Source organism: Podarcis erhardii, assembly GCF_964252035.2.
Source record: "Podarcis erhardii genome assembly, chromosome: 2".
NCBI classification, from domain to species: domain Eukaryota; kingdom Metazoa; phylum Chordata; class Lepidosauria; order Squamata; family Lacertidae; genus Podarcis; species Podarcis erhardii.
Genome location: NC_138498.1, coordinates 11521158 through 11548530, shown reverse-complemented (window position 1 = coordinate 11548530; position 27373 = coordinate 11521158). Strand labels below are relative to the sequence as shown.

The 27373-nt window shown below is 45.5% G+C and overlaps 1 protein-coding gene across 4 annotated transcripts in view; it reads right to left on the bottom strand.

Annotated features, from left to right (window-relative positions):
• Nucleotides 1–17862: 17862 nt before the first annotated feature.
• CBX5 (chromobox 5) overlaps nt 17863–27373 on the bottom strand; it is a 55271-nt gene continuing 45760 nt past the window's right edge. For 3 of the 4 annotated variants that reach the window (XM_081849083.1, XM_081849084.1, XM_081849082.1), the window contains 2 exons: nt 25482–25579; nt 17863–20519 (listed from right to left, as the gene is read on the bottom strand). In XM_081849083.1, coding sequence (XP_081705209.1) covers nt 20369–20519; nt 25482–25579 — 249 coding nt within the window. In that variant the 3' untranslated portion in view covers nt 17863–20368. The remainder of the gene's footprint in view (nt 20520–25481; nt 25580–27373) is intronic. The other variant, XM_081849085.1, reaches the window with a different exon arrangement.

Sequence of the window (27373 nt, the reverse complement as noted above, 5' to 3'; positions counted from 1 at the left end):
CGAGAGAGAAAGCGCGCATGAGCTGCCGTGTCTCTGTCTCTCCCTTTTCCCCCTCAGGGGTGCGTTGTGAGGAGACGGGTGGTGGTGGGCAGGCAGGCAGGCAGCCCCTCTCTTGCGAGACTTCCGCCACGCTGCCAGGGGAAGCTGGAGGCGGCAGCGGCGGCTGAGAAGGTGGCCTGAGGGAGGAGGAAGAGGAGGGGATGGGGAGGGACACAGAAGAGCAGCGCTTCATCAGCCACCGCCGTGCCGCAACCGCCTCATGCTGGGCTCGCAGGCAGCGTGGGCGAGAGTCTCTCTCCCTCCCTCCCTCTCTCTCAGGTGGGGAAGGGCCAATGGAACTCCTCGCACCAGGACGACGGCAGCCCCGACGTGCTGCTTAGCATCCCCTCCAACCAGTGCAGCATCTTAATGTAGTGATTTCCCCCTCGGCATCCCTTTTATAACTCTATTTTTATAAATCATTTGTCCATCCATAGTTCAAATTTTTACTACAAGTTTTCCGTCAATTCTACCAATGTATGTAACTCTTTACAATAGCTTTTCAACTAAATTATAAACTTTCCCCATTCCTTATTAAAGAGGTCCTCTTCCTGATTTCTAATTCTGCCTGTAAGCTTTGCCATCTCGACGTCGTTCATCAGTTTTGTCTGCCACTCTTCTTTGGTGGGAGTTGTAGACCCTTCGGATCATCTAGTCCAACTCCCTGCAAAACACAAGTCAGTCGCAGCAAAAGCAGCTTGGCTCCATCAGTGCCGGATTTCTGTACAAGCTAAGCAAAATCCCTTATTTTGGCTGCTGACCCCTTATTTTCGAGGCTGCTGGTCCCTTATTTTCAAACCTGTAAGTTGACAGCTATGCTCTCTGGCATGTAGCTCACACAGTTTTGCACACAGGAGTTTTGCACACAGTTTTGCACACAGTTTTACTACAGGAGTGAGCAACATAAGGCCTGAGAGCTGAAAGCAACCCTTCCTGATTGGTCCTTTTATAACTGGAGGTGCCAGGGGATTGAATTGGGGGGGGGACGGGACGTGAGCATGCAAAGCCTCTGCCAGTCTCCCCCTGCTGGCACCTGGTAGACACCAGAGAGAGGTCTCAACACTGTCACATGAAAACACTATAGCTTTGCAGGGGTTGTGGGGTGTCAGATCAACACAGCCCAGAGAGGATGAATACAGTATTTATTAGAAATATCTTAAGCTCAGGGGCTAATCTTGAGAATGGGTGACTTTTGGTCCTTCTTGTATTGCAGGAATGGCCTCCAATACTAGCGAGGAGCCTTGCCTGACTAGCAGCTTCACAATGGCTGTGGGTGAACAGCCGGTTTTAAGCCTGGCCTCATGCGCATATCCGCAGGAATCCCCTGGTTTCCTCCAGGCACAAGTGCCACCTGGTGGCCACTTGGAGAGCAGCAAGCCCAATCTGTTGACAAAGCCACGTCAACTTGATTAATATCTGACAATTAATAAATATGCACGGTAAATTCATAAAGTTTCTGTGTACTATAAAGTCGCCATAAATCCCAGGCATCTATGGTGTAGATTAAAAGCATATAAATACCAAGGATATAAAATATTACCGATAGTAAAAGAGTTTGTTATATCCCAATTACGTTTCCTACTTCGCTTTTTCATCGCATTATATCTACGTGTGTGTGTGTGTGTGTGTGTGTGTGTGTGTGTGTGTAATTCTGCTGTTGTACAGTGTAACTGAATGGTGTAAAATACGCCGGGCTTTCAAGCCATTTGAGACACTTTAAATGGCAGCGCTTTTAATTTACTTGTTACATTGATGTTAAAGCTCTCGGTAACTTTTATTAATAAAATCGTCGCAGCCACCATGTGCCTAAATGCAAAGACGGCATTGTCTTTAGACCACCTACAAAAATCGCAAGCTGCCTCAGACCAAGCCAAGCCATTGGCCCATCGAGGTCAATATTGTCAACATTGACAGACAGCAACTCTCTGGGTTTCAAGCATGGGATTTTCCCAGGGGCTGAACCTGACAATGGAAAAGAGGAAGAGGAACATGGCAAGGTGTGTAGCCGGGACTGAGACACAAGCTGGAGATGCGGAAGGAGAGGTTGGTGTAGGAAATACTCACGGGGTGATGGAGGGTGACAAGGGGGTCAAAGCACAGGAACCAGAGCAGCAGGACCCACCCCCAGAGCCAGAGGGGCCCCAGTCTCCACAAACTGTTGGGATTCCATTCCACCTTTCGTTGCAGACATGGGATTGTTTCGTGTCACGTGTCTGTTTACATTCCAGCACAGATTGCTGGGTCCTGTAAGTGGAACTTCCGCTCTGTCTACAGTGGTACCTCGGGTTAAGAACTTAATTCGTTCTCATGGTCTGTTCTTAACCTGAAACTGTTCTTAACCTGAAGCACCACTTTAGCTAATGGGGTCTCCTGCTGCTGCCGCGCCGCCGGAGCACGATTTCTGTTCTCATCCTGAAGCAAAGTTCTTAACCTAAAGCACTATTTCTGGCTTAGTGGAGTCTGTAACCTGAAGCGTCTGTAACCTGAAGCGTCTGTAACCTGAGGTACCACTGTAGAAAGCAGGGATGACTCTTGCCAAACCTCTGCTGGCAATGAGTTCCACAGGGAAGGGCTTGCAACACCATACAGTGCAACATACAGTGCATGTAACCTGAAGCGTATGTAACCTGAAGCGTATGTAACCCGAGGTACCACTGTATTGCTTTTGTTTTTGGTCTCTTTCCGAAAAGACAGCAAGGAGAGACGTCATGTTTTTTTGTCCTGGTTTATGTATAATAAATCTGTAGTTTTAGTATGTAACGACAGCCTCAAGCCCCTTCTGTTGTGCAGTTTACACTGCTGAGTAAAGTCTGCTCAAGTCTGCAAGCTTGAGTCACTGATCACGTCGGAGCAGAGGTCGATTAACCTCCACAGCGGCAAGGCTGAAGGGAAGCACTCCAGCTGGGGCTCAGCCAGCTGGCCTTATGCCCAGTGGCGTAGCGTGGGTTGTCAGCACCCAGGGCAAGGCAAGTAATTTGCGCCCCCTAACCCGTGGATTTGCGCCCCCTAACCCGTGGATTTGCCCTAACCCCAGATGTTGCGCCCGGTGCGGCCGGCCCCCCCTGCACCCCCCACGCTACGCCACTGCTTATGACCCCCCAGATTCCAACACAAACATGGTGGGGCTCTGAGGTGTAGGAGCAGCGGGAGGGACACTCTAGGAGTTGTATGCCCATTTCCTTGAGAATAACTTCAGTAGTGAATGTGCACAGAGGACAGCAGTTCTAATCCAAATGCTTCATTCTGGTACCCATCACTGCAACCTTTCAACATCACCCTCAATGTCAGCGATAACATGCGATGCTCGATACGAGAAGCTGAGGACAATGTAAGCAAAGCAGTTCGGGAGCAAAGAAAGATCTGTCACTTTTATGGATTGCCACCTAGTGCTTTTATTGATTGATAAGTCTGATTACATTTGTGTACTGTCCAGCCAAGTATACAAACAGGCAATATACATTTGTATACTGCCCCATTTGCATAGCGCATACTGGGTGGTCTGCATAAGCCATAAAATACAAAATACCATTCGCAATAAAACAAACCAATTCACAATAAACCGAAGCAAAATAAATCTCAGCAGCTGCAAAAGGATGCATGCAACCGGAATCGGCATAAAACGCAGATTCTAGAATAATTTAATCAGTTTACAAAACCAGCATAATCCCCAGCAGAGGAACCTTGGTGCAAAAAAAATATCCGAAGCACTAGGTGACTTGTGATTAAAAGGCAGAGCAAGATCTTCACCTGGTGCCTAAAAAGACTATAGCATGAGCACCAAGCAAGCCTCTCTTGGGAAGGTATTGCATAACCAGGGTGCCACTACTGAAAAGGCCCTTCATTTTAGGAGTCACCTTCCATATTCCAATAGGCAGAGGAACCTGGAGAAGGACATCCAAAGGTCATTTCAAGGTCCAGGCAGGTCTGTGGCTGGGGCCCATTCTGACTGATGGAGCAGAAGGCGTGGAGTCCAAAATGTAGGGGCAACCAGAGCCAATGACAGGCAAAGCCCACAAATTCTAGTTTTCCCTGCATCCTCCCTGCTGAATTCTGCAAGGGTAATGCTGAGACAGAAGAGGAGGACCAAATGAGTAGCTGGAAAGCAAGCAGGTGGGGGCTGGCTGAGATTGGCGGGGCAGTGCCCCATTTGCCTCTGTAGACCAGCCTACACCAGAGGAAAAAATAGAACAGGCACAACTTTTTTTTTAAGGAACACAGGAAGCTGTCTGTATTGTCCACTCTAATTGACAACTGTGACTCTAAAGTAAAGAGCATAGGTAGGCAAACTAAGGCCCAGGGGCCAGATCCGGCCCAATCGCCTTCTAAATCTGGCCCGTGGACGGTCCGGGAATCACCATGTTTTTACATGAGTAGAATGTGTGCTTTTATTTAAAATGCATCTCTGGGTTATTTGTGGGGCATAGGAATTCGTTCATTTCCCCCCAAAAAATATAGTCCGGCCCCCCACAAGGTCTGAGGGACAGCAGACCAGCCCCCTGCTGAAAACGTTTGCCGACCCGTGGTAGAGAGTCTTTCACACCACCAGGGACAGGATTGTTCTTTAGTTTGACCGGTCATGGGTTGAATCTGTACCTTCTGCAAGCAAAGCAGAATACCCTCAATCTGAACTAAGGCGTGGTGTAACTAACCCTCTGAACTAACCCTCCCTTCCATTTCAAGTGTGCTAGCAGAGGCCACCTCATGAGAAGAGAAGGCTCCCTGGAAAAGACCCTGATGTTGGGAAAGATGGAGGGCACAAGGAGAAGGGGATGACAGAGGATGAGATGGTTGGACAGTGTTCTCGAAGCTACCAGCATGAGTTTGACCAAACTGCGGGAGGCAGTGGAAGACAGGAGTGCCTGGCGTGCTCTAGTCCAGGGGGTCACGAAGAGTCGGACACCACTAAACAGCAACAACAACAACAACAAGTGGAGGGCTCCACATGGCTGCTATCCCTGAACTAAGTTTCTGTAGTGTAGTGGTTATCACGTTTGCCTAACACGCGAAAGGTCCCCGGTTTGAAACCGGGCAGAAACAACATGAAATTTTGAGAGCCAGTGTGGTGTAGTGGTTAAGAGCGGTAGACTCGTAATCTGGGGAACCGGGTTCGCGTCTCCGCTCCTCCACAGCTGCTGGGTGACCTTGGGCTAGTCACACTTCTCTGAAGTCTCTCAGCCTCACTCACCTCACAGAGTGTTTGTTGTGCGGGAAGAAGGGAAAGGAGAATGTTAGCCGCTTTGAGACTCCTTAGGGTAGTGATAAAGAGGGATATCAAATCCAAACTCTTCTTCTTCTACTACTACAGTATGAAGTTCCTGAAGCTATGGTCCTTTGGACTGTCTTTAAGCTGAAGAAAAGCAATGAGATCAGCGTTGTCCCTCCCATCCTGCTTTTTAGCAAATGTCTTTTTGTTTAACACTGCTTTTTAGGGTACCTTCTAGGTTTCAAATCCACTGCTATCAGATTTTAAGTTCTGCTGCTGCCTGTTTCAATCGTTTAAGGTTTGGGGGTGTTGTCTATTAAACTGATAGATATTTTACTATGTGTGTAACACACACACATTCACAATTAAGCAAGGGAGTGTTTTCATGCAAAACTCTTTTTTTTTAGAAAAACATGTTGCCTTTCCAGTTCATTGCTTAACAGAGACGTGTACGTTGTTTCTTTATTTTGCTAACCTTACAATTAGCACAAAAGCACTTTTTAGACTACCTTTTAAAAAAAAAAAGTTAAATCACACAATAGAGCTAAATAAAACTATACATTTAAAGCACTCTGATACCACTTCAACAGTCATGGCTACCCCCAAATAATCCTAGGAAGCGCATTTTGTTAAGGGTGCTCACCCCACAGAGCTACAATTCCCAGCACATTCACAAAATACACTTCCCCGGATTCTCCATGACTGTTGAAGTGGCAGAAGAGTGTTTTAAATATTTGGTGCGGTGTCTTTTCAGCGGTGGCTCCTTGGCAATGAAATGCCCTCCCCAGTGAGGCTTGACTGAGACATATTTTTGATGTCATTTAAGCAGCAGGCAAAAATACCTTTTTAAAATTTTCCCAACGATTTTAATTTGTTCCGGCTATAATTTACTTTCCGTCCACCTTTTTATATTGATTTCACTATATGTTTCACTACTGATTCTGTTTTATTGTATGTGTTCTTAATTGGCTTTTGCTCTCGTCGTAATTCACCATGAGAACTTGGTGGTAAACAGTATGTGAATACTTAAAATAAAATGGGGATCTGACCCAAAAACACAAGACAAGCTGGCTTACTAGTGTCACTTATCTGTAAATTCTGCTCAAATTTGATTTATAGTCTATTTTAGATAATTTTATAATCTACTTTTAATCTAGGTAGTACATTTCTGGAGATTTTTTATATTATTATTAAAGAGCCCTTAATTATTATTTTTGGAGGGGAGATGTTAGAAAATTCTTACACTGCATTTTCTCCTTTCTCCCAATCTTACATCCTTGTGCATTTTCCATAATTTTTCACCTCCTCCTTTGCATAATGAACCATTGTATATTTGATTTTGCATCGTAAAGGTTGGGGGCATCCCATTCTTTGCATAATAAGAGGCTTGACCAGAGAAGCAATGGCTACTGAAGTGTCGTCTGCATTGCAGAGTACCACTTTGGACACCAGGTGGCACTAGAGGAAAAGCTCAGAGAACCCCTTTTGCTCCCACTTCTCCTTCCAGGAACTAAAGGTGGCAATAGACTTTATTAGTGCATTGAGCTGAGCATTTAAGCACTACTGGTAAAGGGGCTGTGCGCAGCATCTTTCAAAGCTGCTCCAGGCCAGTGTAAGCCCTCTCTTTCCTTCCATAGTTCTGATCCAGGCAGGAAGTCTCTTCTTCTCACCTTATAGCCAACTTTTCTTCTGCAGAGCTGAAGGCATGGGGTTTGCAAGTCATTTCCCAACCAGTTAAGGATCACAGCAAGACCTGCTTGACTTCAGCAAGATGATTGCCTCATCATGTTGCCTTCAAACCGTTGAGTTTAGGAAAAGCACTTTCTCACATGCAGCCTCGATCCCACATCTGTAAGGTAAAGGTAAAGGCAGTGGCGTAGCGTGGGGGGTGCAGGGGGGGCCGGCTGCACCGGGCGCAACACCTGGGGGTTAGGGTTAGGGGGCGCAAATCCACGGGTTAGGGGGCGCAAATTACTTGCCTTGCCCCGGGTGCTGACAACCCACGCTACGCCACTGGGTAAAGGGACCCCTTGACCATTAGGTCCAGTCGTTGCCGACTCTGGGGTTGCGGCGCTCATCTCGCTTTACTGGCCGAGGGAGCCGCCATACAGTGGTCATGTGGCCAGCATGACTGAGCCGCTTCTGGCAAGCCAGAGCAGCGCACAGAAACGCTGTTTACCTTCCCGCTGGAGTAGTACCTATTTATCTACTTGCACCTTGAGGTGCTTTTGAACTGCTAGGTTGGCAGGAGCAGGGACCGAGCAACGGGAGCTCACCCCGTCGGGGGATTTGAACCACAGCGCCACCTGCACCCCCCCACATCTGTATCAGGGGGGATAACCATACTACCCTACTGCCCGGTTCTGTCGTAAGGATTACAGAGATCATTTCTGCAAGATGCTTTGAAACTAGAGCTAAAAAACACACAACTCCTCTAGCATTGATCTCCTTTCTAGCAAAATGCCCCTTTGTAATGGGAGAATGTCTTATACAGTGGTGCCCCGCAAGACGAACGCCTCGCAAGACGGAAAACCCGCTAGACGAAAGGGTTTTCCGTTTTGGAGGCGCTTCGCAAAATGAATTTCCCTATGGGCTTGCTTCGCAAGACGAAAATGTTTTGCGAGTTCCTGCGGGGTTTTTTCCCTCCCCCCCCTTTTCCTAAGCCCTAAGCTGCTTATCAGCTGATCCGCTGATAAGCCGCTTATCAGCTGATCCACTAAAAGCCGCTAAACTGCTAATAGCGCTAATCCGCTAAGCTGTCAATGGGCTTGCTTCGCAAGACGAAAAAACCGCTATATGAAGAGCCTCACGGAACGGATTAATTTCGTCTTGCGAGGCACCACTGTACATGGCAAAGATTGTGCATGCGTGTGTAAAGGTAAAGGGACCCCTGACCAGTAGGTCCAGTCATGGCCGACTCTGGGGTTGTGGCGCTCATCTCGCATTATTGGCCGAGGGAGCCGGCGTACAGCTTCCAGGTCATGTGGCCAGCATGACTAAGCTGCTTCTGGCGAACCAGAGCAGTGCACGGAAACGCCATTTACCTTCCCACCGGAGTGGTATCTATTTATCTACTTGCACTTTGACGTGCTTTCGAACTGCTAGGTTGGCAGGAGCAGGGACCGAGAAACAGGAGCTCACCCCATCACAGGTATTCGAACCACTGACCTTCGATTGGCAAGCCCAAGGCTCTGTGGTTTAACCTACAGTGCCACCCACATGTGTGTGTACAGGCATGCAAAATGCTGTGAAAATCCGTGTCAGTGAGCACCATCCTCTGTCACTGTCAGGAGTAAAGGCAAATTGATTCCCCACCTCAACATTGTCCTTACATACCGTATTTTTTGCTCTGTAAGACTCACTTTTTCCCTCCTAAAAAGTAAGAGGGAATGTGTGTGTGTCTTATGGAGTGAATGCAGGCTGCGCAGCTATCCCAGAAGCCAGAACAGCAAGAGGGATTGCTGCTTTCACTGCACAGCGATCCCTCTTGCTGTTCTGCCTTCTGAGATTCAGAATATTTTTTTCCTTGATTTCCTCCTCCAAAAACTAGGTGCGTCTTGTGGTCTGGTGCGTCTTGTAGAGCGAAAAATACACGGTATATAACACTTACCTACCGCCTGTTCCCTCCAAACTCGGCCATTAGGAGCGAAGTGTGCTTGGATCTGCACAGTCCCACCTTTTCACTCTTCTCTTTCTTGGTCACACAGGAAAGTGATGGACAGAATCTGATTTGTGTTTGTTTGTTCATTAGATTCCACTTCTACTAGGTTTTTTGTTGTTGTTTTTGTGGTGGTGGGTGGGAGAAGCTGCTGGGCAAAAAGCACAATTCCTGAGCACTGGCAACCCTGGCTTTTGGAGATTTCTGCAAGCGTTGCCCCCATACGTTCAACGCCACGCTTTTGCTTTTTTTGTGTGTAAATCATTTTTATCTACTTTAAACAAGGGGAGAGGGAAAGGACAAACCACACAGGTGTTCAAAGCCAGGCTTTCACATTTTATTTCTTTATTTTATATGGATGCACAGTTTCCCAGAGCTTTTTAGGGAGGACTGTGTTTCCGGCGGGGCTGGAGGAGGCGGGCAGTGGCTGGAGTGTGGCTCCTCTGGCGAAGAAGATGAGGAGGCTGGACGTGGCACCTCCCGGCTCAGCTGGCCACTTCGTGCCGTGGTGGCCATGGCAGACAGAGGCTCTGGGTACAGCTGCATGGAGGAGGTGGGTGAGGGCGGCGAGCTGATGCCAGGAGGCGACGCATCCAGCCTCCGCCTCTTCCCTGGCGCCCTCCAGAACTTGGCGCCCCGGCGCCCCGTGCCACTAGCCTCTATGGGTAAGACGCCCCTGCTCACACATCCACCCCCACACCCCTAGTTGGATTGGTTCCACATCAAGGTCCATTATCATGGGTGAGGCCATGGGTGAATTGCCAATGCAATTCTGGGCTGCATCAATAGGAGTATAGCATCTAGATCAAGGGAAGTAATAGTGCCACTGTATTCTGCTCTGGTCAGACCTCACCTGGAGTACTGTGTCCAGTTCTGGGCACCACAGTTCAAGGAGGACACTGACAAACTGGAACGTGTCCAGAGGAAGGCAACCAAAATGGTCAAAGGCCTGGAAACGATGCCTTATGAGGAACGGCTAAGGGAGCTGGGCATGTTTAGCCTGGAGAAGAGGAGGTTAAGGGGTGATATGATAGCCATGTTCAAATATATAAAAGGATGTCACATAGAGGAGGGAGAAAGGTTGTTTTCTGCTGCTCCAGAGAAGCGGACACGGAGCAATGGTTCCAAACTACAAGAAAAAAGATTCCACCTAAACATTAGGAAGAACTTCCTGACAGTAAGAGCTGTTCGACAGTGGAATTTGCTGCCAAGGAGTGTGGTGGAGTCTCCTTCTTTGGAGGTCTTTAAGCAGAGGCTTGACAACCATATGTCAGGAGTGCTCTGATGGTGTTTCCTGCTTGGCAGGGGGTTGGACTCGATGGCCCTTGTGGTCTCTTCCAACTCTATGATTCTATGATTCTATGAGGCAATTTCTTCCCACCATTAACCAGAAAGTAGAATCAAAACAGGGTTTTCTGCATGGTACTCACTAAAGTGCTATGTTACTAGGCAATGCTATTCTTCCACGGCTGAGACTCTTCTGCTTACTCGCCAGTTACAGAGTTGACCCACACGGCGTTGTTATTTAAGTATAATGAGAAGGATTTCCAATGTATTTAAAATATAGTCTCCTGATCTTTGCTCCTTATGCACTGATCTTTCAGGGTCTCTTTAAAGTGCTAGGCGGTTCACTTTCTTTATATAAATCCAGCAGATCCCCTTCTCCTTAATAATAATAATAATAATAATTTATTATTTATACCCCGCCCATCTGGCTGAGTTTCCCCAGCCACCCTGGGCGGCTCCCAATCAAATGTTAAAAACAGTACAACATTAAAAATTAAAAACTTCCCTGAACAGGTGTCTTTTAAAGATAGGATAGCTGCTTATTTCCTTCACATCTGAAGGGAGGGTGTTCCACAGGGCAGGTGCCACTACCGAGAAGGCCCTCTGTCTGGTTCCCTGTAACCTCACTTCTCGCAATGAGGGAACCGCCAGAAGGCTCTCGGAGCTGGACCTCAGTGTCCAGGCAGAACGATGGGGTGGAGACGCTCCTTCAGGTATACAGGAACTGAATAACCTCTCCTTATTTGCTTAGTCCTTAGTTAAGGGGATTGAGGAAGTTGGAAATCTTGCCACTGTTCTTACCGTTTGGGGTTTTGAGGCTTGCTGATGAGGAATTGCTCGTGTCCTCGCATCTAGGTTCGCTCTGTCGCCTCGCCTCCTAGATGGGACGTGAACTTCAGAGAGTTCCTTTTCTTTAACGCTGCTGGACCTTGTCAGTTCTGGGTCACCCCCCAGAGCCTTTTTGGGGGTCGCATAGCCTCCGCGTTGCCCCCCAAAATTTCCTCTATCAGCTGCTGAACACGGAGAACCCGCAAAGCAAACCCACAACAGAAGGTGGAAAAAACCGGAAGCCTCCTGTTATGTACTGAGTCAAATAGGATCCAAACTGCAGCAGTCTGATTGGTCCTAGAACAATAGGATCCAAAAGGCAGCAGTCTGATTGGTCCTAGAACAATAGGATTCAGAATGCAGCAGTCTGATTGGTCCTAGAACAATGCAGCAGTATGATTGGTTGGCAAGAACCACCCAATCATGCTACAGATAGAAGTGAATCCACAACCTGATTGGCTTACAGTAGAATTCCGGAATTAGCCAATCATGTGCAGCCCATTGTGTAAATAATGTATATAAAGCAGATACTTTGAGGGGACATTCATTCATTCCTCCTCACCACTATGAGCTGAATAAAGAGCACGAAATCACTTTGCGACTCTGAGTATATTTCACCTCCATTCCAGATTTAATTCAAAGTACAGCTTTTTAAAAAATCTTTAAAGCCTTGAATGGCTTGGGGCCATGAATATGCCCCTGCCCTAACATGGAGAGCTTCCTCTAGGTTTTGATGCCGCCATTCCTTTTTTTAATAAAACAAACACACACACCAATCAATCTGTTTTTCAAGTTCTGGAATCAATGCTTATCTGCTTTTATTCTTTGCTACGCTGCAAGTTTTTATTTTAGATTATCATATATGTCATTTCTATGTTGGAAGCTGTCTGCAGAGACCAATGTTATAGGGCAGCATTTTATATATATTACGGGGGGGGACATCTTTAAAGTTGTTAAATGTTACAAATATTATGCCTGAATGTATCCTTTCAACTTGACAGCTCAGGGAAGATGTTGTTTAGTCGTGTCCGACTCTTCGTGACCCCCTGGACCAGAGCACGCCAGGCACTCCTGTCTTCCACTGCCTCCCGCAGTTTGGTCAAACTCATGCTGGTAGCTTCGAGAACACTGTCCAACCATCTCGTCCTCTGTCGTCCCCTTCTCCTTGTGCCCTAGATACCTAGCTTCAAAAATCATATAAAATCAACTCCTTTGCTATTTTGCCCTTGGAAAAAGGACTCTTTTCCCTGCCACCTCCTCAAGTGTGAAGACATGTGTACACACCTCCTACCCCAGGAAATGCCCAGAGGTGACAATTGCTGGGCTCATAGTTAGCCAAGGGAAGCCAAATCTCATCACCAGACTTGCCTTAGGCTCCAGACATGCAAAGGAAGTTCTATTGTACTTTGGGTGGTGGGTATTTAAGACATGTTTGCATGTGCTAATCTTATACTTGGGTGTTGCCCTGACATATCTGCCTATGCTAATCTTGTGTAACTCTCCCCTTTCTGACATTTTAGTGATGTAGCAATGATGTATTGATGATGCTGTGCAAACTGTATTCTGGAATATGGTGAGAAAGTTTTAAAAGTCAATGTCACCCCATGCTCAGGGCTCACTCGCTGCTGTTTGAACCTATTGCGCGACAATAAAGAATCTAAGTCTACTGACTGCTGTTTTGCTCCAAATTACTTGGCTGGAGCTTCCGTATTTTACTGACCACATGGCCCCACGGGGGACTTGTACCCCGACGAGCTGGGCTGTTGAGTAGTCTCTCAACCCGGAATTTTCCTTAACAGTAGCAAAGACCCCTTGTTAGGCTGCAAATGAAGCAGCAGCAGAGCCTCAGAGAGAGGGAAAGGTTAAATATGTTGAGGTTAAAGATGGGTTCTTTAGGGACGCAGGTGGTGCTGTGGGTTAAATCACAGAGCCTAGGACTTGTCGATCAGAAGGTCGCAGTTCGAATCCCCGTGACAGGGTGAGCTCCCGTTGCTCGGTCCCAGCTTCTGCCAACCTAGCAGTTGGAAAGCACGTCAAAGTGCAAGTAGATAAATAGGTACCGCTCTGGCGGGAAGGTAAACAGCGTTTCCGTGCGCTGCTCTGGTTCGCCAGAAGCAGCTTAGTCATGCTGGCCACATGACCCGGAAGCTGTACGCTGGCTCCCTTGGCCAGTAAAGCGAGATGAGCGCCGCAACCCCAGAATCGGCCACGACTGGACCTAATGGTCAGGGGTCCCTTTACCTTTACCTTAAAGATGGGTTCTCAAAAAGCTGAAGACCATGGGCCAAATAATATATCATCATATATCATATATCATATATCATATATCATATATCATATATCATATATATCATATATCATATATTGACCACAGGTCTCAGCTACGATGGGAGAAACAGCCAATTTTGCTCACGCCTGCTGTGCTTCTGCTGTTGGTGGTTTTCTCCAATGCTCTGCTCCTTCTCTCTAGGACAGCTTCTCGATCGATGCAGCAACCATATTCAAAAGCAGACACCGGAGGAGCTAAAGAAAAGGACAAGAGCCTGTTCTGAAAAGTAACCATTTATTAGAACCAATACAAGAAGTATGAAAGAGTGGGGATGAGGAACACAGGGCAGAGGAGAGAGGTTTGTTTGTAACACGTCAAACTGTACGACAAATAGCTCCTTCGCTTAAAAATCAATTTTCGCACTTTAAAAAACAGTGTAACATACATTAGTGGAGAATCAAAGAGCTTGGCTAAAATGTCACCAAAAGGGAAGCTCACATGTACACCCCCCCTGCAAAGTTAATCAACGTTTTATTGTGGACGGCAGCATATTACTGGGGTGAAAAGGGAAGAGTGGACACATCATCCCAGTAAGGACTCCTTCCAGCATTCACTGGAACTTTTAACACTGATCAAGTTGAACCTTGATATGCTTCACTTCCTTGCCCCACAGGAAACTCTCAAGGTCCTTTCACACAACCACTCTGCATGTGGCTGAGCTTGTTTTTTTCTGCTCGGATCCGACCAAAGTATTCATGTCGTCTGAACTGTTTGCTATAAAGCGAAAGCTACAACTTTACAGCCTCTCTCCGAAAGGCTTCACAACAGGCTTCAGTTTGTTGTGAACGGATTCAGGCAACCTTATGCACCCAAATGATGGCTGCATCCAGGCAAGGTGGAAAAAAGTACCGTATTTTTCGCTCTATAAGACGCACTAGACCATAAGGCGCACCTAGTTTTTGGAGGAGGAAAACAGGGGAAAAAATATTCTGAATCCCAGAAGCCAGAACAGCAAGAGGGATCGCTGTGCAGCGAAAGCAGTGATCCCTCTTGCTGTTCTGGCTTCTGGGATAGCTGCGCAGCCTGCATTCGATCCATAAGACACACACACACATTTCCCCTTACTTTTTAGGAGGGAAAAAGTGAGTCTTATAGAGCAAAAAATACGGTAAATGCAGTGAACCACCAGATTTCTTTTCCTTTGAGAGCTGGCTTTGGATTTTGAAATGATGACATAAGGTATTGTCTTGGATGTCTCTCTTGTGCAGCTAAAATTCACTTCTTTGTGACCTGTGGTCTTTGTTTCTGATAAACAAGAAATTCAGATCTGACACAAGAAATTTAGGATCTAGCTCAAAATGGTTCAAATGCTTTTTTCAAAAGGCTTCAGAGAACAGGAATCAACCATATCCAAAACACAGCCTGCTATTCTGCTGTAAGCTAAGCAGCAAGTTGCAAAGCCTAAAGTTGTTGCAAAAGTTGCAGGTAAGATCTAATGCTCTCGTTCACAAACAGAAGGCCTCTCCAGTTTGGGGGATCCAAGAAAATTCAGATCGCACTGGGTAGATGCCTGGATTCTCCCTTCTTTCTGCTGCCTTCTTCACTGTTCCCCACTGAGGGGACGAGGCAGTGTCATTACAGTGCACCTTGCCAACGAAAGATTTAGATGCCACCCCAGGTAAAAATTAGACCGTTAATCAAAAAATTAATGAGTTTAATTAAAACAAAATTAATTTTCTCTCTCTGAATTTTATTTCATTATTCTAGGCGACTGGGATAACAATTCACTTCTTGACAGCATGCTAAGAAGAAGATGCGTCAGAAGACTGCACCTGCAAATTGAATGTCTCACCATGAACTTAACCCATGATGAATACAGAGGGGAAGTACTCAATTTAAAGGCAGGCGGGGGGGGGGGAAATCTTTAGAGTTTTTTAAAGCCCCAAACAGACATGCACACATGCACACCATTTACAAACCTCTAATAAAAGCCCAGATCTAAAATTCAAACCTCCCCCATCAACTCATCAGACATACATTTCCCCACAACTTCCAAATGTAAGACACCAAAAAAGCTAACATCAAAATGCTTTTGTTTTGCCACTGAAACATTGAGACCAGGAGCCAAAGAGGAGGTAGGATCATTTCAGAAGCCACTGAAACGCAGCATGAATGGCTTAGAGATCCTAAGATGTTTTCAATCAGATGGCAAGTTCCATACACCTTGCAGGATGTTCAGCTGACTGGAGGGAACTGGGGTGGCGGTGGGGGGGGGGGTGTGCACATGGCTGGTATCCAAGAATCCAGCCATGCTTTGGGGATATATTTAAAAGAGCTTTCTCTTTTTTAAAAAAGAAGTGTCTTTCTGAACAGTGCTGCAGCATATCATCAGTTCACGTTGTGAAACTCACTAAGGTCTACTTCCTTACATTTCTGCCTACTGAGAAGATTAAAAGGGATTTTCAGTTTCTGTCTCTTAGCAGGTTACCCATTTTGTGGGTATGTTTAGCTTGGCAAGGGAGCTTTAATTACCACATACAATGTCCAACTGTGACGGGGGTTGTGTACTACCTCAGACTAAAAGTGCATTTTTTAAAAAGTTGAAAGAGGAAAAACAGAATGACATTCTAGTTATTTTATCTTTTCTCCTCCCTGGAAAGCTGCATATGGGAGTAGATATTTAAAAACACACATGCAGACCAACAAATGCACCACTGAGAAATCGTAGCACATATACTTGCAAGGAAGAGAAATGCTAGCGTGTTTTGCTCGAAATGGTCTTAATACAGTGGTATTGGACAGTGGTATTATCAAATACCTACTAATATCCCCAACAGATGTCTTTGCTTTTTTTTTTTAGCCTGACACACAAGTGCTTATAATCACCAGAAGTCCTCATTTTCAGCTCTAGATAGAAACATCTATTAGCAGCAGCTGGCAAAAAGGATAGTGTTTATGCTGCAACGGGGTGGAGGATAAAGAAAATATGTGCTTCTAGTGCTCTCAACGCTCTTCCCGCGAGGTTTACATGGATAAGAAGCGGGGGGACGGGGGACATTCACAGAGAGGATCTGGGAATTATCCTTATGAAGGGAAGGCTCTCTTATTTAGCCTGCGCCCTACTGGCAGGATGTCCAGATGTAAGAGGTCAGGGCACCTGCACCTTTGACAATTGTGTGGAAGAGGGAATTTCAGCAGGTGTAATTTGTCAGACGATTCACTCTTCTACGCAGCTATCATAAGGGACAGGAGCCCTGTTCTGTTTTGCACCTGGCCACCCCTACCTGAACTAAACACACCCACCTTGGCCCATACCAGGCAATGTTGCTGCTAGAGGCTTGGCCTGGGAAGCTAAAAAAGGCAGCCACAATATGGAAACTCAAAGTTTCGATATTGCAGATTTTGGTCCACAGAACCAGTGATGTAGAGTAGGGGGAGCTGAAGGGGCCATCAACCTGCACACAGTTTTTTGGGGGGTGCCTCAGCTCCCGTTGCTCAGTCCCTGCTCCTGCCAACCTAGCAGTTTGAAAGCACGTCAAAATGCAAGTAGATAAATAGTTACCACTCCAGCGGGAAGGTAAACGGTGTTTCTGTGCGCTGCTCTGGTTCATCAGAAGCGGCTTAGTCATGCTGGCCACATGACCCGGAAGCTGTACGCTGGCTCTCTTGGCCAGTAAAGCGAGATGAGCGCCGCAACCCGAGTCGGAAACGACTGGACCTAATGGTCAAGGGGTTTTACATGGCACCATGCCCCATTGTGAGCTGTTGCAACATACGTGCACCCTGGCCCTCCCTGTGAACCCAGCGCTGCTCGCAAAAGCAGCACTGGGCTCGAAGGGAGGGCCAGGGCGCACATCTGCTTGCGGTACCCTGCAAGCCCCGCCTCGTTTTTGCAAGTCTCACAAAGCGATGCTGGGCTTGCAGGGTGCCATGAGCACGCCCCACTTTGTAGCAGTGGGCAGGGATTGTTCCGGTGGTGCGCCCCACCCATGGCTCCACCCCCACAGTGTGCCCTGCGCATGCCCCAGTTGCAAGCGGGGAATGCTTTGCCGCTGTGCAGAACTGCAGCACAGGAAAGATGTTCCAAACGGCAGACTGCAGTTCGTTCAAAGCTTCTTCTATTCAGCGGTGGGCTTAGATGTGGTCCCTTGCTGTGGACTCCAGCTACCTCTTTACTTCTTTGTCCACTTCCCCAAACTCCAGACCACATGGATATAACTAGTGGCAAAGAAGAAGGTCCAACAGCCTATTGGAAGGACCAGGGTAAAGGGTCAGTACACAAGGCAGCCTGACCTCTAGGAAAGCATAAGGCTGTGCTGCTTCTAAACTGAAATGGGACTTCAGAGGCTGAGAGCTGTTTGCTGGCTGATTAATGGCATCTAGCTTTCAATATTGCCTTCCCAGGTGCAATTCTTCCTGACTCCTACTCCTCAGTCCTCCCCTCCCATCTTTTGTTGTTGTTGTTGTTGTTAAGTGGAAGGCCGAAGCTATAATGAGTCACAGCCCCCACCCAAGATGGTGAGCCTCATATCTGTAATGCCTTCAGGTGCATAAATAAAATTTGGGTCATTCAGCAGCTTTATTTTTCCTGCTGTTTTAATTCAAACAGATGGCTAACAACAAAAGCAATAATAACGAAAATAGGAAGACGGCTATTTTAAACCATTTGTTCTTTCTATCTTTACAGAATACAATGCAAAAAAAAAAAAAAAAATTATCCAACTGGCCCTTTCCAACAGTTGTAACTAGGGAATGGGGATGGAGAGAGAGAAGAAAGCTTTCTGTGAAGGAGTGTAGGGAAACAAACAGGAACTTTCCCCCCTTTAAAGTAACTATATTCGAAGATCAGAACCTTCTGAAAGAACTCTCCAAGTGATTATTTGTTCACGGTGCAAAAGTGGCGCAGATCAAATTTAAGTGGAGCATGAAACCCATCTATCCTCACAAATCCTGCTTAGCAGCTGCTATATTCTGCCTGTTCAAGATGCAAGTGTTTTGGGGACTGAGTGAAAAGATGCCAAAATACAGAAATGCTGGTGGAGTCAGAAGAGATGGGAGACGGGCAAGTCTCTAGTGGCACAGGAGTTACAAGCAATAGCACCAAGTCAGCTCCTGCCACCACACCATACCCAAACCATCCACAAGAAGCGGTTCTTGACAGTGTGACAGGGCTCAGCATACAGAGGCACAAAATGGAATGATGCAGAACCGCTTTGACTGTCTGCTGTAGGAAAAGACAAAGCTGGAAACCTCACAGTGCCGGGCTTGGGACTTGCATTGGTGCAAACACTCCTCCTCACCCTTCTCCCCTATAAAAAGCAAGACAAAAGTGGTTGGGAGAAGAGGTGTGGGGGGGGGGGCAGGCAGGGAGCAAAAGAGTCGACTCCTAGACCCTGAAAGGAAATTAGCAGGAAATGCAAGAACTAGTGGCATTTCACTTCCACGGCAGAAGGCTAGCCTACTTCAAACTGATTCTTTTGCACGCTCCCATCAAGTCTCTTACAAAGTTGTACAATGCTTATCTGTCCTTAGGTATCCAAAAACGCAGCTGGTGAGAAGCCAGCAGCAATCAATGCTAATACTGTCAAGCTTTCCCTTTTATTGCCGGGAGTTGCACCAAAATCTGTCTGCAAAGAGGGAAGATGAAGCTATTAGTGAGTGTCAAAACTCTAAAGGGCCCTAAAGTCCTATCTATATACTACACAATACAGACATTCCATGTGAAAAAACATGCATGGGCATTGTCATGAGAGAAGGGCACGAAGGAGGGGAAGACTGCTACCTGCTTTCTGTGACTTGGTCCTCCAGCCGCTCACCATATGGAACAAGATGGGGAAATCAACTGCTGAAAGGACTTCTAAGGGTTAAACAATCCCAACACCCTCAGTGTGGAATAATTACTTAGCCGCCACATTCCTGGTGCAGAGAAATGGGATACTTTTCAGGGGGCAGCCAAGGAGAGACCAAAAAAAAAAAGTCTGTCCAGAAAATTCTTGCATCTAGATCCGTGTGCTACGTATAACCAGGTGATTGAAAGGAAAGCATGCTCATACGAGACAGCTCCTCTAAGTGGCCAATTTTCTTTTTTAGAAAAACAAACAAACATACCTGGGGTAAATGGTGGAAATAAAAGAGTTTGCCCACGTCTCACAGCAGAGGTTATTATGCCAGAGATGCCTGCTGCATATGAAGAGAGCTAGAGAGCCCAGAAAATAATCCAATTTTGGAACCATGATTTCCAGCTGTCTTTGGAACAGCCACAACAAAGAAGGCTCTCCAGTATGGCACAAAATTTGGCTGGGCTGCTAGTCCTACCCATGTACTGCAAGATAAGAAAAACAGAAGAAAAGAGGTGGTAGGATACTAGATTTTGATTGCACAAAAGGACTGGTTGAAAAAGGAGGAAATTGTCCTTGCTAGCTAATTAGTTTGTAATGGTTGTATTCCCAAATTACCTGCTCCTGCCCTGCAGCTAGAAAAAGGAGTGTTGCCTGAGTGGAGCTGGTGCAAGTGACATTGGGCGTCAGGATGAAAACCGGTACCCAGCATCCTGGAACCCAATTCCAGCAAAAGGTCAGCAATTCCTAAAACAACAAAAATGGCCCCATGATGTCCTGGCTTGAGAATTATTTGGGTAATCTCAGAATCCAAAGAGTGTTCTGAGTCAGATAGGTCTTCCCGGTACCCCCTGTCAGTTTTACAGTCTTCTTTTAGGCCAATGGGAAAGAATAACCCTTCACTCTCAAAATGATGCGAAAGTGAGGAACCCGGGGTGGAGGGCGGGGGGGAGACAAATGGCCTGGAGACTCAGAGGGATTTCAAAGTGAGAACAGATTTGGGGGGGATTGTGAGATAAGGGGAACAAGGAACACACATACACACACACACACACACACACACCATGTCAATCTTTTGGAGTGAAACCAAACGTGACTCACACCATTAATGTTATGGCTAACCCAACCAATATCAACATTTCTCCTGTGGAGCACAGTAATAAGCACATTTTCATGGATGCATTTGGGTGGAGGGGAAAGGAGGGTGGATATGTACAACTATGGACGGACAGAGGACCCTGGCCACTTTAGCTTTTCACTGCTTCCCGCTCTTTGCTTTCGGCGTCTTCTGGGTACGCGTGCCAGGTCAGTCTCTCTTCATAAAACGCTATCACAATTTGAGGGCACTTGACGTTGGCTTCTTTCGCTAGAACCAGGTCAGCCTCATCCGTGTCTTTCCTGAAGAGGTAAGCGAGGACAACAAGAGAAGGACTCATCACTAGTTGATCAAGCAGTCACATACCCCCCCCCCAATTGATTGGTACATGAAAAACGGGGACCTGGGCTCAAGTAACCTGCCTGAAGGAAGCAGCACCAGAGTAGGAGAAAACATATACCATATTTTTTGCTCTATAAGACTCACTTTTTCCCTCCTAAAAAGTAAGGGGAAATGTGTGTGCATCTTAGGGAGCGAATGCAGGCTGCACAGCTATCCCAGAAGCCAGAACAGCAAGAGGGATTGCTGCTTTCACTGCACAGTGATCCCTGTTGCTGTTCAGAATATTTTTTTTCTTGTTTTCCTCCTCCAAAGACTAGGTGCGTCTTGTGGTCTGGTGCGTCTTATAGAGCTAAAAATACGGTATTTAAGCTAAATAAAAAAATTCCTTCCAGTAGCACCTTAGAGACCAACTAAGTTTGTTATTGGTGTGAGCTTTCGTGTGCATGCACACTTCTTCAGATACATTGAAGCTGTCAATTAACTGGGAGAAGGAGGAAGGCAGCTACTGCAACCCCAGTGGGGTGTGTGTGTGTGTGTGTGTGTGTGTGTGCGCGCGCGCGCTGCATACATTAATTGTCAACTAAGGGACTTTTTTTTTCAGCGAAGAAGCAATTTATAAATAAAATATACATATGCAATACTTCTAACAGGCTGCAAGTGTCGACAGGCATAATCAATAAATGAATCAACTAAATCTTTAATTGATTAATGGGAGCAATTTTAAATCAATGAGACTGAATTAAAGCCACCCTTGTTTTACATTTCAAGGTGTTTTGGTTGTGGTATCTTTTACAAAAAGGAATAAAAGTTTGGTGGGGAGGGGAAGAAAAAGATTGAAAGGTGGCATTTCCTATTAATGAGGTTGTTGTTTTTGTTTTTATTATGTATTTCGTGTTTTTATATATTGATTTTAGTCTGTGAACCATCCTGAGACGGGTATAGGGAAGTATATAAATTCTAATTCTAATAATAATAATAATATCTTTTGTTCATAAATGGTTAATTTAACTTAAATTTCTTCCATTATCACAATGAATTGATTGAAGCACAGGTGGTTTATGAACTTAAAAAAGAGACTGACAACTCTCATTATATACTAATTAATGTCCTGGTCAGCAACTGGCTTTCTGGAGGACTCCTTAAGGGAGCAAGGGATGCCTGCCAAACATTTATTTTGCCACAGTTGCCTTTTATCCTCTAGGCTGGTAACTGGAGGGCCAGGTTGGCATCTCCCAGGGTACCCAATCTGACACAAGTGCCTCCAGTTGCTGAACCCAATCCTAGTGCAGTAACACGGATGTTCTAACCAGTGTTTGAATGCATACTCCAACAGAAATCTCTGCATTTCTCCCTTTTTCCTGCTCCGATTGATGAGAGGCGCAAACACAATTTTCTCTGCTGTACCCCTTCTCCAAGAGGTGACTTTAAGATTAAGGCTGGGTTGCCAAAGGAAAGCGACACTGTGCACTTCTTTTCCCATCGAAAGGATGAGAAGAGGGGAGAGGAAGCAACAGAGCAATGCCTCGCCCTCAAGCTTTCTAGGAATTGTACAGTTATGGGTAGGAGCACTACATTCAATCAATTAATTGGTTAGATCAATCAATTAAAAATACTCCAACTGGTTAAAAATGTGCATCTGATTGCATACAGCACAACCAAGCACACACTGCAGGAAATACTATTGACTAAAATTGAATGATTCTTTCAAGTCTGATTGCAGCAGAGGAAAGATTGTCTGGGCACATGTTTGCCCAGGAATGCCATGTTGGAAACCCCTGATTTAAATCAAAGGACGTATGGTTTTCTTTTTTGTTTCACCCCTATGCAAATTTAATTGATTAATAATTATTCCCTAATTTTATTTTTTTACACCACCCAGAAAACTATTACTGTTGAGCAACTGATAAATGGTTGACTAAGGTAAATGGCAGACCGAGTTTGAAATGTTTCCACCTAACATAATAGGGGCTAAATACAGTACAAAAAGGGGCCTACTTTTCCTGGAACTCTAGAAGCATAGAAATTGGCTCCTGTATTTGTCCACCCAATCGTTTGATGGCACAGCATATTGAAAACTGCTACTATAAGCAAACTTTTTAGTTATTTTTTTCAACTTAACTTTGTTTCAATTTATTTACAATGCTTAAAATGTTGTGCTCCAAAAGGTCAACTCCCAGGATTTTTATTTCTTTCTTTACTCTATTGGCAGGACTGGAGACTTGCGCTGTGTATATATTAGAGATTCCTATTTTAAAATGCATTTCCTATTTTAATATCTCAAGGGAACTGCATGCAACCGATGAAGCAATCATATAGTAGAATGTACAATGCCACGAGATGAAATGTAAGCTTGCTTTGTAATCTAGCATCTTTTTTTTAGAAAATAGGGATAGGCAAAGGCAAAACAGAGGTAAGGCAAGGGTATACAAAGAGGACAATTTAGCTTGACCGGTATACTACAATAACAAGAACAGAAATGGGCAATATAGCCTGGATGTCCATCCACTCTCATTTTCTATGCCTTGCTTTGAGTTTAAAAGCTTCTGGTGATACCTGCACGAATTCCTGAGCTTTCTGCAAAGGCATTACAAAGTTGCTAGACGTTGCGTATCCCATGACATTTACTGGTAAAGGCTACCTAGCACAGATTAGGGCTACAAACTTTTTAATTAATTAACTGGTGCAATCAACTCAAGGCTTCATTACCAGTTAACCTCCACCCCCAACACATACACAATGGTATTAGTGAGAGGCTATAGCAACTAAACAGTCTGGGACCAGAACACTTCAATAGCCTGCCATTATGGAGACTTCACAGCTATGCTGGCTCCATCCTGCACCACATTTGATAAAGGTAAATTTGCAGACCGCTTTTCCTCGTGTCTGTGCCCAACATTAACAGTTACGCCCTGGGAGGCAAAGGTTTTCACAACAGTTGTCAGGATTACCAGCTTCAGTTTCTGACTTTTACTTGCTTTTTATTATTAAGCTGATGAAAAATAAAATATTGACAAATTGCCTTTCCTTAAACAATACATTATTTATTAATTTATAAGCTACTTCTCTTCGCTTCAAGATCCCCAAACAAAACAATCATTCAAGTTTTACATTTTGTCAATCTAGATAAATTTACTGCTGTATTATGCATATTATTGGTGAGCATTTTAGGTTCTTTTTATTCGTTTTTAAATATTTGTTTTCAAAAGTTACTTTGAGTTTACCTTTCTGAGAAAAGCAATAAATATAATAATTATAGCAAAATATTTATGAGTAGATATAAGGTGCACTGTAAGTCCCAACTGAGTGCAATTCAGTAAATGCAATTCCCAAGTAAATGGATACAGGATTGCAACCTTAATTCAATAGAATTCGTTTAAATGCCAGATAGCAAACACGTTTCACTAATGACCACTGAATGATGTCAGTTGCAAAGGTAAAATTTAAAAGTGATCCAACGCAGAGTACAGATTAATTAAAATTAGTGTAGTTAAACTTCACAATCTGTTTCTGCAGTATTTTGCAATCGAAATTATTCCCACTGCCTAAAAAGAAATTAGTTCTTTTGAAGTAATTAATTTACCCAATGATAGCAAATGTGATCCAGGGGATGATTTGGTTGTGTACCTATAAGCCCAGGGCTCAAACCAAAACCTTGGACAAGCGACATTCCCTTAACCTCAGCTTCCATTTGTAAAACAGCAATCGCAGCAAAACAGTTCACAGGGCTGAATGGTGCTGAGCACTGTAAATAACCTTTGCACATTCAAAACCGTCTACAAAATAGCATCGTGTTAATCTGCAAAGCATTTGTCTCATTGAACAGATTCCTTGCTCTACAGAATTCAAGTGAGCTGGAAATTTCAAGATTGGATATTCATCAGCTATTAATCATTGCCTCCTTGGATACATCACCTGGGACCAAACTACCATTGGACCTGGGCCTCATATAAATGACTTTTTATATAAAAAAAAGAAACAGGGATTGTTCCACATAGGTGATTTACCAAAGGTGAAGTTCTCCAGTTTGGGATTGTAGCCCTTACAGGGTATGGGGGTGTATTTCCGTGACCAAGAGGGGCCAGGAAATACCCTGAGAGTATTGAACCAGGAAGAATGAACCAGGGAGAGGTGAATCTACAATTTCTCCTCCACGCGTTCCTTGTCTCTGTGTTCCCTCCAGCCCCCTCCTCCAAGGCGCTGTGTGCCGCTGGCTCCCCTCCCCCACCCTGTCTCAAGAGGAGCAGGCACCATCCATCTCAACCCCGCCAGCTTCAGAGACAGCAAAGCCCAGGACAAGGGCTTATTATCTCTGCTGCATTGCTACAGGGGAGGAGGACCCAGTATCGAAATCTTGCGGGGCTGGGGGTGGCGGAGGGGAGTTGAGGAGCAACAGGGAGCTCCCTTGAACACAGCTGTGCTATAACCTCTGCCAGGCAGATAAACCAGACTCTCCCAGCTCTTTGTTTCGGGCTGCTGTGGGGGAGGGGCTGCTGCATATGCAGCACGGCCATCTCTCTCTCTCTCTCTCTCTCTCTCTCTCTCTCTCTCTCTCTCTCTCTCTGCCCAGAGAGGCTTCCAGCTGAGATAAGCCCAGGAGCAAAAACAAGAGGCAAGTCAAAACCTTCCCAGAAGGATTTCCTGTGCTCTCTAGTATTTCTTCTTCTTTTTGGGGGCGGGGAGGGAGGCAGAGATGTGGAAGGGAAGGGGCTTGTGTATCTTGCAAAGTATGATATACAAGCTCCAGGTGTACAGCATTTTGCAGAGCAGAGGGAAAACAAAGCCTTAGCAGAGAAGCAGAATGAAGTGTCCTTGGGCCATTTCGCCACAGTAATTTATTGGCTGCTTTAAGAAGGGCCGCCGAGAGCAGGAAAACCAGACAACAGGGTCAATATTTAAAAAAAGAAAGAAAGAAGCACACTCACCATTTCATTAGGAACATTAAATCGCCGCAAGAGTCTGTGGCTCCAATGATCTTTTCCGGCTCCAATCCTCTTTCAAAGCCCCTGGCAATATCGGTGCTCTGGTGGAAAGAAAGACAGAGAAAGAGAAAGACAGTTACAAAAACAATTCTTTCCTCCTCCCGTTCTTTGGCCATTTGTTAAACTCCCTCAACCATGAGGCAGAGGGGCTTCAAAGGGCACCGAGAATCAGGTGATAAACAGATGTGGTACATGGCTTGATGGTAATTAGCAGATGAGGGAAGAGGCCTTATCATCTTTTCTTCTTCTCCCTTTTCTTTGACATATCTTCTTTATGAAATGTTTGGGGAGAGGGGGAAAGGGGAAAGAAACCTAAAAGGAGGGGGGGAGGGAGAGAGAAGTAGAGAGAGAAGAGAAATAAAAAGTCGCCATTAAAATGGGCTAGCAAAGCGATGGATAGATCTAGGGAATTAAGTCATCTTGCCTTTGCAGCTGCTGCAGCAGCAGTAGCAGCAGCCATTCGTGATTTCCAAGGCTCCCCATCCCTGCTACGCCTCCCCCGCTCCAGAGCGCACCACCTCTACGGGCTCTCACACGGTCCTCGAGGTCTTTGTGCCGGTGCCGTCAATGGGTGTGTCCCATTCATGCAGTTGGGGCGCTTTTTTGGTTTGTTTTTTTGTTTGCAAGGAGGGAGCTTAAACCGCCGGGGCCCCAGACAAGGGTCGGTCAGCTCCCTCTGCACATACCATCTGAAGGCTGGTAACAGCGTTCAGTTGCTGCAAGCCTGGAGCGAGCGTGTTCTCCCTGCTTTGCAGCAGCAGCACCGCCACACGCTATTCTGAGGGAGATCCACACATTTGTTGCCCACACATACTGTCTGGTAGATGCGGCTAGGCAGAGCAAGCAGTTAACAAAGAGGCAGGCGGCTTGACTTTTTCGAGGAAATAAAAACAATTGCCAAATGAAGAGGAAGAAGAGGAAATATTTTTTTAAAAAAAATCAATGTGTGTGTGTGTGTGTGTGTGTGTGTGAATACAGACTGAATACAGACAACTCTAGGGGACCTTGGGGGAACTAATGAATCCACAAATCATGTAATAATATAATACAACACTTCATTTCTCAGCTTCTTCATATTGCGTAAGAAATCCAGACCAAACTCCTGGTTTAGGACAGTTTGGACTAACAATCACCTCTGGCTTTAGTTAAGAACACTTTAAATTGAACTCATAACAGGGCCAGAACAAGATCATGATTGTGTGGGAAATTGTAGCATATGAGGGGGCCCCCTATTCCCCCCCAAAAAAAATTGGAAGGAGGGGGCTTAGTCAAAACTGGCCACTAAGATTATTGAGCCCTTACAACAAATACCTAACTCAACAGGTATGTATGTGGGCATTTTAAAAAAAACTTCTTACTCCCCAAAGTGCTGATGGCCATGACAGATCTACGCATAGCTGTTACAACTCCCAACAGCCTGGTAGAAAAGGATAACTGCTTTAAAGGAAAGATTTGTTGCGTAAAGAGAATCTCTTGTGCGAACAGTAATTGGATAGTGTGCTAGCCAAAACAAACAAGCAAAAGTGTTCTCCTTTTGAACTATTGAGTCTCCAGTAGCTATTGTTATTTGCTGTGATCTCTAAAACAGTCACAGTGTTAGCAAGACCCTAGCAGATGGCTCAATATAAGGGCCAAAGCTACACATGGCTTTAAAAAGAGGAGAATGTTTTTTTTGTCTGTCTGTGTGTGTGTGTGTGTGTGTGAATGAGAGAGAGAGAGAGAGAGAGAGAGAGAGAGAGAGAGAGAGATTTCGATACAAAGGACATTCTCCCCATGCCCCTTTTGTGCTTTAAAATCACATGCCCCACCCACCTTACATATGACTGGAGGAGACC